Source organism: Balaenoptera physalus, assembly GCF_965194825.1.
Source record: "Balaenoptera physalus genome assembly, chromosome: 7".
Classification (NCBI taxonomy): Eukaryota; Metazoa; Chordata; class Mammalia; order Artiodactyla; family Balaenopteridae; genus Balaenoptera; species Balaenoptera physalus.
In genome coordinates this window covers 25864967-25878188 of record NC_138886.1, presented here as the reverse complement: position 1 = coordinate 25878188, position 13222 = coordinate 25864967, and the positions used below count along the sequence as shown (strand labels likewise).

Genomic DNA, 13222 nt, shown 5'->3' with positions numbered 1-13222 from the left:
TCAAAGATTAAACATAGGTTTTGGTTGTATAACTTGTGTGAATACCTATGTTCTTTGCTGAGACGTGGAGGGATGGGAGAGGGGCAGGTTTAGGGGTTGGGGTGGAAACTCAAGACTTAAGTTTAAGATGCCTATTAAACATTCAGGTAGAAATGACAAGGAGATTTGCTATGAATTCCCATCCCAAAGGGGAATTTGGGCTGGAGTTAGAGACATGACAATAAGCAGCATATATGTTTGACCTCAATCCATTGGACTGGATGAGATCATCTTGCCACAGTCTTTTTCAGTGCCCATTCCTTGCAAAATTGAGTCCAAGTGCCTAGATTATCCCTTATGTGTAATTAACTTCTCCGCTACTGGAATTGAGGAACCCTGGTGAGAATGTAATGGGATGAGGCTTAGGGCTGAAGCCTGGGATGCTATAACATGTGGAGATTGAGTACTGAAGAGGTCAGTTAAGGAGCAACCTTTGCGGTAGGAAGAATCCAAGAGAAGAAAAAAGTTTCAAAGACGACGAAAAGGTCAAATGTATCTACTGCTTGAGAAATCAAAAGTAAGATAAAAACAAGAAACATGACTTGGTTTTGGCAACTTGGAGGTCATTAGTGACCCTAATGAGTAGTCTCCATGGAGTGTTAGGGCCAGAATTTAGTGGATTGAGGAATGAATGGGAAACATGTGAAAATGATCACAATAATTCTGAGTGTCACAGCCTATGGTAGGCATCGTTTCAAACACACACACCAGAACTGTGAAAAATATGTAATAGTGCATGTTTTAAAAAGAAGAAATGGAGACCAGCATGATTAGTAACTTGCCTGGGTTCACACAGTCAATGGCCTTGGTAGTTTCACTGTCTGTGAATGATGGTCTTGCCCATACTCTGACCTTCTGTTCCTTAATCGCTCATCCAGTGATCTTTCCTTCTACTCTACCTCAGTTATTCAGACTCATGACTGGTAACTAGCTCTTATCACAACCAGTAACTGTAGCTCTTTCCCCCCATCCACAGTAATCTGTTTTTAGTATCCCACTTTAACTTCCCTCTGATTCCAATGCTAATGAGACTTACAGTCTATTCGATCCATACTCCTTTTCACTGGCCCTCCCTCGTGTTATTGCTTCCACTTTTGCCCAGCTAAAATAGAGTCAGTGACTATAATCACTCCCTTGCAAGGGTCAAGTATAGCATGTCTCTTGAGCCAGGCTGCCTAAGTTTCAATCCTGGCCTTAGCACTTGCTGTGTGATGTGACCTTTGGTAAGTTACCTGATTTTGTGCCTGTTTCCTCATCTGTAAAAAGAGAATACAGCCATGGAAGTACTAAACTCACAGGATTGTTTTGAAGGTTATATGAGTTTGAGATGATACACAGAGTGCTTAGTGACAGTGCTTAACAACATGGTCCCACTTTCACTCCATTGTTCTTGTTTGAAAAACTCCAAATATGATTAAATTCAAGTTCTGTGTTTGTGCTTGCACCTGTGCAGCTAGAAGGCGAACACATAGGCACCTTGACTTGTCTCACTTAAATTCCTGAACAATAATCGTAATCAGGCCCTTGTAGTGACAGTCATACATTTCACTATTCACTTTTCCACTGACATAGGCAGATTTCATATCTTCTCTCTTTATTTTCAGTCAGTGACCCTAGATTTTACGTTTTATTGAAAATACAGAAACAGTCAGGACAGAACTTTTACAAGATCCTACTAGAGCTCCCTACCTGCTAGCCTCCTTTTATTGTGGAGATAAGCTATGTATTGTGGGTGGTGCTATCTAAGGCCAATCCCCCCCACTTTTCCACAGCATCCTAAACTCTTGTCGTTTATGAAGGACATCACTCCATCAGTTCTCCTTTTCTACATCATTGATTTTTCCATTTCTAAATTTATTTATTTATTTATTTATTTCTGCATTGGGTCTTCGCTGCTCTGCGCGGGCTTTCCCTAGCTGCAGCGAGCAGGGGGCCACTCTTGTCTGTGGTGCTCGGGCTTCTCACTGCAGTGGCTTCTCCTGTTATGGCGCACGGGCTTAGTTGCTCCGCGGCACATGGGATCCTCCCGGACCAGGGCTCGAACCTGTGTCTCCCCGCATTGGCAGGCAGATTCCCAACCACTGTGCCACCAGGGAAGCCCAATTTTTCCATTTCTAGAGTATCTAAACATTTTCCTTGTCTTAATAAAATCCTCCCTTGTCTCCACATTTGTCTACTCCCCCATTTCTCCCTCTTCCTTACATCAGAACTTAAGAGTAGCTCTTGAGTCTGTTTGCTTTTTTTTTTTTAACATCTTGCTCTTTCAAATACATCATGCTATTCCTAAACTAGAGGAGAGTTTTCTCCCACTTTGTAGTTGCCCTGTGCCCTTGAGCATAGTACTTAAATCTCTTTTCTTGTGAGTAAAATGGGAGTAAAATAATTTACCTGCCTTCCTCGTAGAGTTGATATGAAAATCAGATGAGATTATGGATCTGAAAAATTTTTGTTGAATTGTGAAATCAGAAATAAATCTATGCAATTTCTTTTTTAACAAGTCCTGTTTACAGTTATTTTGATCAGTGTTTTCACTGTCCTTTTTGAACAAGGTTTGTGTAAGTGAGATACCCTCATTTTCTTAGCTTGATGTAATCAGCAATTTCAGTGTTGAGAGCAGTGTTCTGCCTTTTTTAGCTTGGATGTTGAGATTATTTGATAGATAATGTATAAAATTTCTGTTGCCTTTGGAAAGAAATGTGCTAAATTTAAGCCTGCTGTAGAACAGTGAATCCTGCTGAAGGACACCATGTCTGTTCCCTATAAGTTTGGATAAGTACATTCCTTGTGTAGTGTCTCAAAGAGCTAATTTTATAATAGAATGAACTTTATAAACCCTTTAACATTACATATACCTATTCCAGCAGAGGAAGTAGACCAGCTACAAATGACTAATATGTACGAATAGGTCCTAGATACTTCAACAGGTAGATAAAAATTGTTATTTGTATCTCCCTCTGCCCTCTCCGCCACACACTTCTGGTTGAATGAGGTAGGTGGCTTCTTTGTAGTATGGTAGATCCATTCTCTGCCTATGTAGAAACTTTAAAATTTACAAGTAACTTGGGAGTTTCTACTTTTCAGTCTTCAAAGTCTGTGTCTGTTTTGATTGTTGAAACCATACTGTTAGGAATATATTTTATAATAGAAGAGGTTAAATTGGCGTAAATAGATAGGTTTAGGAGCCTGAATACCATAGTTTCTGTGGGGGAAAATTAATTCTGTATTTAAAATTATATTTTAAAAAGTAGCCTTTTGGATCATAACCCTAATTTGAGAATTGGTTGCCTTTGTTTACTGTTTATCCACATATTATTAATACTGTAGTCTTAGTTATTCTTTCAGTTAAAAAAAAATAACTCTTGTGCCACATTTTTTTCATTTCTTGGGTCCAGTGGGGAGATTTTTCCTGTTGCACTGATGTCAACCGACATCTTCATAATCAATTCTGTTTTTAGAATTAGCAGAAACCGACTTTGTGGAAGAGATTCAGGAAATACTCCTTGGTGCCTGCACCAGTTTCTCAAATGGAAGGATACCACCCAAGGAACCAAAAAGGAAAAAGTTTTGCCCATAGCGTAAATCTATGAAATCCTTTTGTAAACATATTTGGCTTTAGGTCTCTGTTTCCTTTTGCTAATGGTTTAATTGCCAAAACTTATTTGCTCTTACTAATTTTTTAATTTGCTAGGCTATGTAGTGGTAGAACTACTGTCTAGAATTTTCTTTTTTAGTGAAATCTCTTAAATTGCAGCATATACTTGTGTAATATTAGTAATGGTGGCGGGGGGGGTGTGATGAGTTTTTTTTTTTCTTTTAAACTATTTAAATTTCCTCTTAAATTACTAAAAATAATCCAGGCTTGTTATAGTAAGTAAAGTGTATAAAGTAAAAGAACGAAAGGCTTTAGGCTCCTGGTCTAAGTAACCACTGTTGGATTCTGTATATGGTTCTGGTCTTTTTTTTTAAAAAAAAAAATATATGTACATATAATACATAAACATAACAGCACTATGTTTTTAAAAATCAGTTGCTTAGCAATTAGCTTTTGTCCCTTAAAGATAATATTTCATCCAGTCATGTATATGTGCATGCATTCCGTGAATATCTTTCATATATAGTCATCGTTCTTATTGTATTGCATAAGTATTCAAATAGATGTATAAGCAATAATGTATTTTACCATTTCACCATTGATGAATGTTTAGGGTTGTTTGCAGTATTACAACCAGTAGTGTACTGCACATATTTTGTTCATATATCATTGAAGTATTTATGTGAACATCTCTTTAGCATTGATTCTTAGAGGTGGAATTATTGGATCAAAGGATGGCAGATTGCCTCAGAAATGCCTGCATCAGTGTTCACAAATCTCAACAGTATTTGTTGTTCTCAAATACTAATGTCCATCTGAGTTACTAGCCAGGATTCAAATAGAGATCTAGCACAGAATAAATGAGATAAATATTGTGGAGCTCTTTGTACACTGCCTGACACATGGTAAGTACGTAGCACCCATGAGCTATTATAACAGTAATGAGGAAAATACGCTGTAGCATTGAGGAAGCTGGGTTATTATATGAATATTCAATTGCTAGCCTAATCAACAAGCAGTAGTTCTAGAAATCTTACGCAAAAGTTATGTGTAAGAAGACTGACGTGCAAAACATCATAGTACTATGGAGATAAGATTTATAAGACATTATTTTTATATCTGAAACATACAATTTAAATTCGTTGAGTGGAAAGAACTACTTTTAATGGTGGTTGGCCTGAACTAGGGTAGTGCCATGGGATGCAATATAGTGTTCACATTGGGAAGTAGTTAGATGGTAAGTTGGAACCACTGGATAAATGATTTAATGTGAGGAATATAGGAGAAGGAAGAGACAAATACCTCACAAGGGAATGGGATGAAAAAGGATGACTGATCTGCTTTTGTGTTGGCACTTTTTCATAGTGATTATCTCCCTTTTGGGGAAAAAATAAAAGCCATGTCAACTATGTTTAGTATTAGATGTTGAGTATATTTTTCTTTTAAAATGCACAATTTCGTAAGAGAGAAGTATGAGGCTAGAAAAAATTTGACTTCTTGTGTGTTAACCATGCATTGTCCCTAGTTGAATCAATGATAAACTCCCATTCTTTATCTAGGGGGAAATAAGCAGCAAAATGAAAGTTTAATTTCTGCTTCTTGTTCGTTAGCCTTGGAGAAGCCTGGTTATTTACTGGGATCATAGTGCCCAGTTTTAGATCCATCCTGTTGAGATGACTTATTGGAAGTATTGGCATGGGGTTCAGCACAGAGGAGTCATAACTACATCGGCTGCTGGACATAACCTTTCCAAGGGAAACCATGTGCAGAGTTGCTACCTTTTCCTTCTTTGCAACATCCAGAAAGAAGGTCTTTCTTTATAGCTGTTTTAAAGTGTGCTCAATTTGATTGGGTTAGGGAAGACTTAGACAAAGTAGTCTAGAAACCATCCTTCAGCAATTACATTATCGTTGAAATGCCTATGGGACATCCAGTGAAGGTGTCAAGTAGAGAGTCAGGAGAGAGCTGGGCTAGAGATACACATGACATATGAATGGTTCTTAAAACTAGGAGTAGATGAAATGGATTATCCTAGAAGTCTGTGTAGAAGAAAAGGCAGTCTTGGGCATAACCCTGAGTAACACTTAAAGGTCTGGCCAAGGAAAAGGATTTCAAAAAGGAGTGAACAAAGATATAGGAGGAAAACCAGAAGAGTGTGGTGTTATAGAAACCAAAGGAAGACAGTGTGAAAAGGAGAGATGGGTCAGTACTGTCAAATGTGGCAGAGAGGTCAAGTAATACTATAGAGAAGGACTAAGAAGTGTCTGATGATGATGTTGCTGAATTTAGTGGTACTGGTGAGGGCAGTCTTAATGGAATTGTGGGAGTAGCACTACTGCAGAAAGTAAGCTGCAAAATGAGAACAAAGTCTGTGCTTCAGTTTATCAGCATTGTGTTGCACCCTGGAGTAATAAGTGTGGGGTTATGAATAAGTAAAGACAATGTATAGTTAATTTTTTGAAAATTACTTGAGACTAAGGGGAGGAGAGGGTAGCTGACAGGAGACGGATTGTGGGGGGTTTTGTGTGTTTTTAAGATGATAGAGAATTGGATCTGTTTAAGTGTGAATGGAAATGAACTGGCTTTGAGGGAGAGGTTGAAAATAAAACTCGGCGGGGGGGGGTGGGGAGTAGGAAACATAATGAATCTAGCAAGGTACTGGAGAACAGGAATTAGATTTGAAGAGAGGGATAGCTTTCATTTAGTAGGGAAGAAGATTGAGATTAGGTGGATCTGGATGCAAAAAACCATGTGTCAGTTTGGTAGCAGAAAGTTGAGGGTGTGAGTTCCTGTGGTGTCTTCTGTGCCTTGAAGTAGAAAATGGTCATCTGCAGGGGGTTGGGGGGGAGTGTTGGGAATCAGATTTAGAGGAGAGTACAGGTTTCAAACAACCTCTTGGAGGAGGGAGGAGAGGGCTAACCAGGGGAACAGAAGGATTGGGGGTGTCGTTCTTTTTCTCCAGTAACATTTAGAAGACTGGATATAAATGTGGATAGGCAGCTGGTTAGACATTCAAGGTGAGATGTGTTAGCTAAGTGAGGTAGAAGAGTATGACACCACAGTGGTTGAAGTAAATTTTATTTTGAGTACTGACAAATAAATTCAACTGTGTTGGTCCAGATGTGGAGTTTTGCCTGGTAGGAGCAACAGAAAGGCAAACAAGTCTGTGATGTTAGGAAGAAAGTGATAGAAGCAGTGGCATTATTGTCTAAGCTGAATAGAGCTTGCAGTAAAGATCAGAATGAATGAAAGTAGAGGCTCAAGGAACCAAAGTTGTAATGAGATGCAAGACCAGGTGTAGTGAACAGTTACTGAGAGAGCTGGTGAGAATAGGAGATGGCACTTACCATTTCAAAGAGCATTTTGGGGATGATGAGAGTCAGCCTGTGTCCTGAATGCCTGTGAGTAGATGACTTAGGTGGATTGGAAGTAAAGATCATTGGGTTGAGGTTAAGGAACAATGCCAGAAGTTTGGACAGGTCAGGGAACCTGGTTCCAAAGTCTAGTTCACTTATTTTCTTTTTTTTTGATGCAGTTGTAAACAGGGTTGTTTACTACAAGGTATTTTTTTAAAAATCTTTATTGAGATATACTTCAAATACTACAAAAGTTCACGTATTTTCTTTGACACATGACCCAAGGTGGTTTTGCTGCGTTGAATCCACACACACACCCGCACACCCTCTGCCCAAAAAATGTCAAGGTGTCCTGGCATATTGCCCACAAAACATTATATCATTTGATACCCTCATTCTGAGAGTGTGTCTCTTCACACTTAACACCAAAAATTGTTCAAGACAGTCTTTTCCAGTATGACCGTCTATTGGATTAATGATGTCTGACATTAAAATTTGTGCTTTTGGTTACTAATGATGTTGAGCTTTTCTTTTTATTGGGTGTATAATTGTGAATTGCCTGCCCCTGTCATTTGTCCATTTTTCTGTTGGCACAAGAACCATTTTCTACCATTTCTCTTAATTTATTTTATTTGCATTTTTCCTTTTGTTATGTGTCTTGTTATTTCTATTTGACTTGCATGCTTAGTTTATTAATTTTCCTTCTTGTTTAATAATAAACATGTTTAGTGCTAGTCTGTGATTACCTTTTTAACCACATCATATAGGTATTATTATGTAGAGTTCTCATTGTTATGTTCTTAGTATTCTTTAATCACAGTTTTGATTTCTTTGAAGCAATGTTATTTAGTAGTAAAATGACTAGAGGGTTTTTTTGTTGTTGTTTGTCCTCCTTTCCCACTCTTAATCATATATATGGCGGGTTGAGATTCTTGTGATGGATTTCCACTTTGGGGATATCAGAATAGCAGTAATGCTACTGGCCCACTTCAGGAAGATCAGTATAGCAAGGGTGATTTATGTGGCATTTGCAAAATACTCTGCTCTAAAGCTTGGAGTCAGAAGAGCTGGTTTTGGATTTCAGCTACTACTTACAGTAGCAATGTGATTTGGGGAGGAACCCTCCCTTTTGTATCCCTATCATGACAGTTTTCCACTTAAAGCTCAGAACTATCAATTCAGGTGGTTTTTAGAAGAATTCTGGGAACTGAAGGAAATGGAATTTTCCCCCTTGATTCTTGGTCATTTAAAGTAGTGAAATTTAGTTCCATTATGTCTCCTTGCCTTTCTTTGTTTTTTTGTTTTTTTTTTTTTTTACTCCTATGCCACCCTACTTCAGAAATTGATTATACTCGTTTTCTAAGTATCAGTACTTCATAATGAACCTGTTGTCATGTAATTTTAGGGATGGAAGACCATAAAGATCATGTATTCCAGTCCCTCTTTATAGATGAGACTGATGCTGAGAAAAACTGAGCTATTTGTTCAAGATCATTGAAGTAATACAGTGGTTCTCCACTTTGGCCGAACTTTGAAACCAACTGTAAAGCTTTTCAAAAATACTGATGTCCAGACCACCCTCAGAAATTATATTTTAACTGGTCTTTATAAAGTTCCCTCAGGTGATTATAATGAAACATTAGCCACTTTTAAAGTGAATAATTGGCCTTTTAACATTCACATTTAACTTTTTTTAATTATTACTGTGGACAAGACCACTTTATTTCTTAGACCTTTTAGATTAGAGAGCTTTTCTTTACTTTCTTAACTCTGTGAGAAATAAGCCCATAAACTTTTATAGTGAGAATCAAAACTTTCTGCTTTTGAAACCTTTATTTTGAATAGATTTGTAAAGTCAACTGGTAAAGTCTTTTTTTAAAAAACTGTGTACATGGAACAGATGGTAAAACAGTTTATACTTATACCTAGTAGTATGGGTTGTTAATAATGGGTCTTTTTGACGTAATATTATAAAGACATGATCTTTGAAGTTTTTGGAGTCATTAATAGTATGTATAAAATTTTTATCTTGCATCATTTGTTCAGATTCTGGATTTTCACTTGTTTAGACTTTTTCAAAAATTAAAAAATTTTTTCCTATAGGTAAGATCACTGAAAGAGAAGATTGAATCTGAAAAGGGTAAAGATGCCTTTCCTGTAGCAGGTCAAAAATTAATTTATGCAGGTATGCATTAAATGCTGAAATTAATATGCCGTTTTCTTGTGTACTGTGACATTCTTTTAGTTTTAGAAATTGCCATCTTACAAACTGTAGTGTATACAAATTGATTGTCAGAAGCATTGTACAGATAAAAGCAGAGAATGAACAGTCATTTGAATGTTATTAATATTCATTCCTCTCTTTTTTCACATTTGCTTTATATATTTCTCCATCCAGTGATGTTAGATAGTTTTGCTTATTAGTTTTATCTTTTGTAAGTATCATGTAACTGGCTGTATTTGTTTTGCTTTGTTTTTTGAATTAAAAAATTTTTTACTGAATTAGTTTGTGTGACATTGTATAAGGTGTACAGGGTGTTACTCTGATACACTTATATATTGTAATATGATTGCCAGTGTATCGATATTTATCAGATTACATGATTAGCAGTACAGTGTTATTGTCTGTGTTCATTATACTGTGCATTAGATCTCTATGGCTTATTTACTACTCATTAGAAGTTCGTACTCTTAAACACCATCACTCTTATCTCCCCCACGCCCCATACCCTTGGTAACCACCAAGGTAAAATACTCTTTTTTATAAGTTTAGGTTTTTAGATTCCACATATAAGTGATATCATACTTAGCATAATGTTCTCAAGGTTCATCATGTTGTCGCAGACGGCAGGTTATCTTCTTTCTCATGGGTGAATAATATTGTGTATATGGGTCACGTCTTTTTTATTCATTCATCCATTGATGGGCATTTTGGATTGTTTCCATATCTTAGCTATTGTGAATAGTGCTGCTGTAGAGATGGGAGTGCATATTGTCTTGTCAAAATCCTGTTTTCATTTTCTTTGGGTATATACCCAAAAGTGGAATTGCTGGATCATATGGTAGATCTATTTTTAAATTTTTAAGGAACTTCCATATTGTTCTCCATAGTGGTTGGACCGATTTACATTCCCACCAACACTGTATAAGGATTCTTTTTTCACCACAAGCTCACCAGCCCCTCCTGTTTCTTGTCTTCTTGATAATAGCTATTCTAACAGGTGTGAGGTAATACCTCATTTTGATTTGCATTTCCCTGATGCTTAGTGATGTTGGGCATCTTTTCATCTGTCTGTTGACTATTTCGACGTCCTCTTTGGAGAAATGTTGGTTTACTCTGCTGATTTTTAATCAGGTTGTTTGGTTTTTTGTTACTGAGTTGACTGAGTTCTTTATGTATTTTGGATATTAATCCCATATCTGATATATGGTTTTCAAAAATTTTCTCTCATTCTGTAGTTTGTTCCATTCTGTAGAATTCTTTTCATTTTGTTAATTGTTTCTTTTGCTGTGCAGAGCTTTTGAGTTTGGTGTAGTCCCATTTGTCCATTTTTTTTTGTTTTATTTTTTGTGCTTTTGGAATCATGCCCAAAAAATTATTGCCAAGACCAAAATCTCTGACTTTCTTCCCTACATTTTCTTCCAGGAGTTTTATGGTATCAGGCCTTATGTTTAAGTCTTTGATCTATTTCAAGTTAATTTTTGTGAGTGGTGCAAGATAGGGGTCCAATTTTATTGTTCTGCACGTGTTTCTTCAGTTTTCCCATCAAGCTGAGCATCTTTTTTAATTTATTGAAATGAAACCATTTATACTGATTATGTGTATTAATGTACTTGGAATCATTCCTGTGAAATTTCAGTTTATCTGTTTTTTAAATAAACTACCAAAATTGAAGAATACAGAAGACCTTATATGTCAAAAGACACTATAAATAAGCGACAGGAAAAGAAAGATTAATATTCAGATTATATAAAGAGCTCTTACAAATCAGTAAGGAGAGGATGACCCAATTAAAAAGCAACAAAGGATATGAATAGGAAATTGTAAATTAACTAGCCTCACTAGTAACCAGGAAAATGTGTGTTAAAAATAGACTTGATATGTGAATTTTGTGGAGAAAATTCTTTTCTTTGTTCTTGAGAAGAAATAGTGAGCACTGTCATTGTAGATGTCGGTAAGGTGGATCTTGAGTTGCCCATGGATTCTTGTCTCTTCCTACATAGAGATTTTGAAGTATTTTCTTAACTGAGGTGGTTTAGAGGAAACACCAGCCCTGTGATGAGGAATCAGAAGCCTAAAGAGGTGCTTGTAGTTGGTGGCAGACATAAAACTAGAATTCCTGCTTCCTAGTCTTGGCCTGTTTTTTCAATCCTATGCAGAGTAGAGACACTATTCCCTTTTGTCTTAATGCTTGCAGCTTTTGATTCAATACCTTTTTGAAAATGGAAAACAAATTTCAAGGAAAAGGAAGCCTGAAGGAATCCTGACCTCACGTTTGTCCTTCTGCATGACTAAAATCTTACATAGTCTGTGTGCCTTACTCAGTTCTATATTATCTTACCATTTCTGTGTACCAGGTCACTATGAGTATCTTATTTTTATAGCAGTGGAACATTCTGTGTTGCAGGTATCCAGTATTTGTGGGAGCAGGCAGTTCGTTCTTTTTTCCTTCCATCGAGAGGGATTATAGGTTATTCCGGGGAAGGGGTGGGGAAGCCTTGAGCATCTCAAAATTGAATTTTATTTGTCTTCATGATCTCCTCTTTCTCAGGACCTAGTTAATATTTCCTTACCCAGCAAGTCTTTTTTATTATAAGTAATAATTTTTAAGAAATGCTTGGGATTGAGATATCTACATACAGTATATGAGTTTGCTATCTTTTAGTCAAATGCTTATTTATGCCTTCTTAGCTAATCATGTATCCACTTATGTTTATCTTGGCTGACTGGTAATCTTTTTCTTTGGGGAAAGTTTTAATTGATAGAATTGATGTTGGTGATTGTTTTAACCTCAGTTAGTGTAAGACAAAGTTACGGTGCCTTCAGTAATATGTTTTTTTCTTAATGTGCTAGGCAAAATCCTCAATGATGATACTGCTCTAAAAGAATATAAAATTGATGAGAAAAACTTCGTGGTAGTTATGGTGACAAAAGTAAGTTTCAACCTCGTTGTATATATCTTTATGCATGTGAGTTTTAAAAAAAAAAAAAAGATGATCCCAAGTCTTGCTTTACACTTTCAAGTGAAAACAGTTTATACACATCCATAGTGGCATGCACTTAATTGTTATTAAAGGTTTTAACAGTTTGCTTTGAGTCAACTATAAAGTTAATAGTTTTATATATTTGTAGTTTGAGCATAATTTTAAATATGTCAAAACAACTGATATGTGAAGTGTCATGTTAAAAATTATTAGGTATTGTTGAATTAGTAAAATCACTAATTGTGTAATTATTAGAGAATATAATTCTTAGAAATTGAATAAATGTTTCTTATTTTGTAGTTTTTAATAAGAGTGCCTTAAAAGGATTTGCTAAATGATGTACTAGACCTAACAAATACTTCAGGGCCAAAAAGACATATAGATTAACAATTTCAGTGATATTTCTTAGCCAATGGGATAGATTTTTAGAAACTAAAAAAGGGAAAAGACAGCTAAGAGAATGATGGAATGATTATTGTGAGAAGATTTTTAACAGGAACTTTTTTGTGATTTATTGGACTGAAATAAAAGTCAAAAGTTTTTCTCTAAAGCAGAGAATGAATATGGATTCTTTCAGGATTTTTGTTTTATTTATATACTTGTTTAAAGATACATAAACATGCAGTAGAGAGTTAAGACAAATAGAGGAGTGGTGGTGCTCATGATACTTTTAGGACCGAATTATGATCCTAAATTCTAAACTCCTAATAATCTCAGAAGAGTAGTGTTATTTGTAGCACCCAAAATAAATTTAAATAGGTAATTGGAAACCAGTTTGTCAAAGACTGAAAATAGAATAAATGTGAGTTTTTTTAAAGTCTCAAAGTAATTGATATATGCAGTAGAAAACAAAGTTGAACAAGTAAATTTTTTTTTAACATCTTTATTGGAGTATAATTGCTTTACAATGGTGTGTTAGTTTCTGCTTTATAACAAAGTGAATCAGTTATACATATACAAATATCCCCATATCTCTTCCCTCTTGCGTCTCCCTCCCTCCCACCCCTCCCTATCCCACCCCTCTAGGTGG

At 36.1% G+C, this 13222-nt stretch overlaps 1 protein-coding gene across 2 annotated transcripts in view; it reads left to right on the top strand.

The window, feature by feature from the left end:
* Positions 1 to 13222, top strand: part of RAD23B (RAD23 homolog B, nucleotide excision repair protein) — a 44476-nt gene that overhangs the window by 4792 nt on the left and 26462 nt on the right. For both annotated transcript variants that reach the window (XR_014266185.1, XM_082471216.1), the window contains exons 2-3: positions 9091 to 9172; positions 12062 to 12141. Coding sequence is in view for 1 of the 2 variants with exons in the window: in XM_082471216.1 (XP_082327342.1) it covers positions 9091 to 9172; positions 12062 to 12141 (162 nt within the window). In the remaining variant the exon portion in view is untranslated. The remainder of the gene's footprint in view (positions 1 to 9090; positions 9173 to 12061; positions 12142 to 13222) is intronic.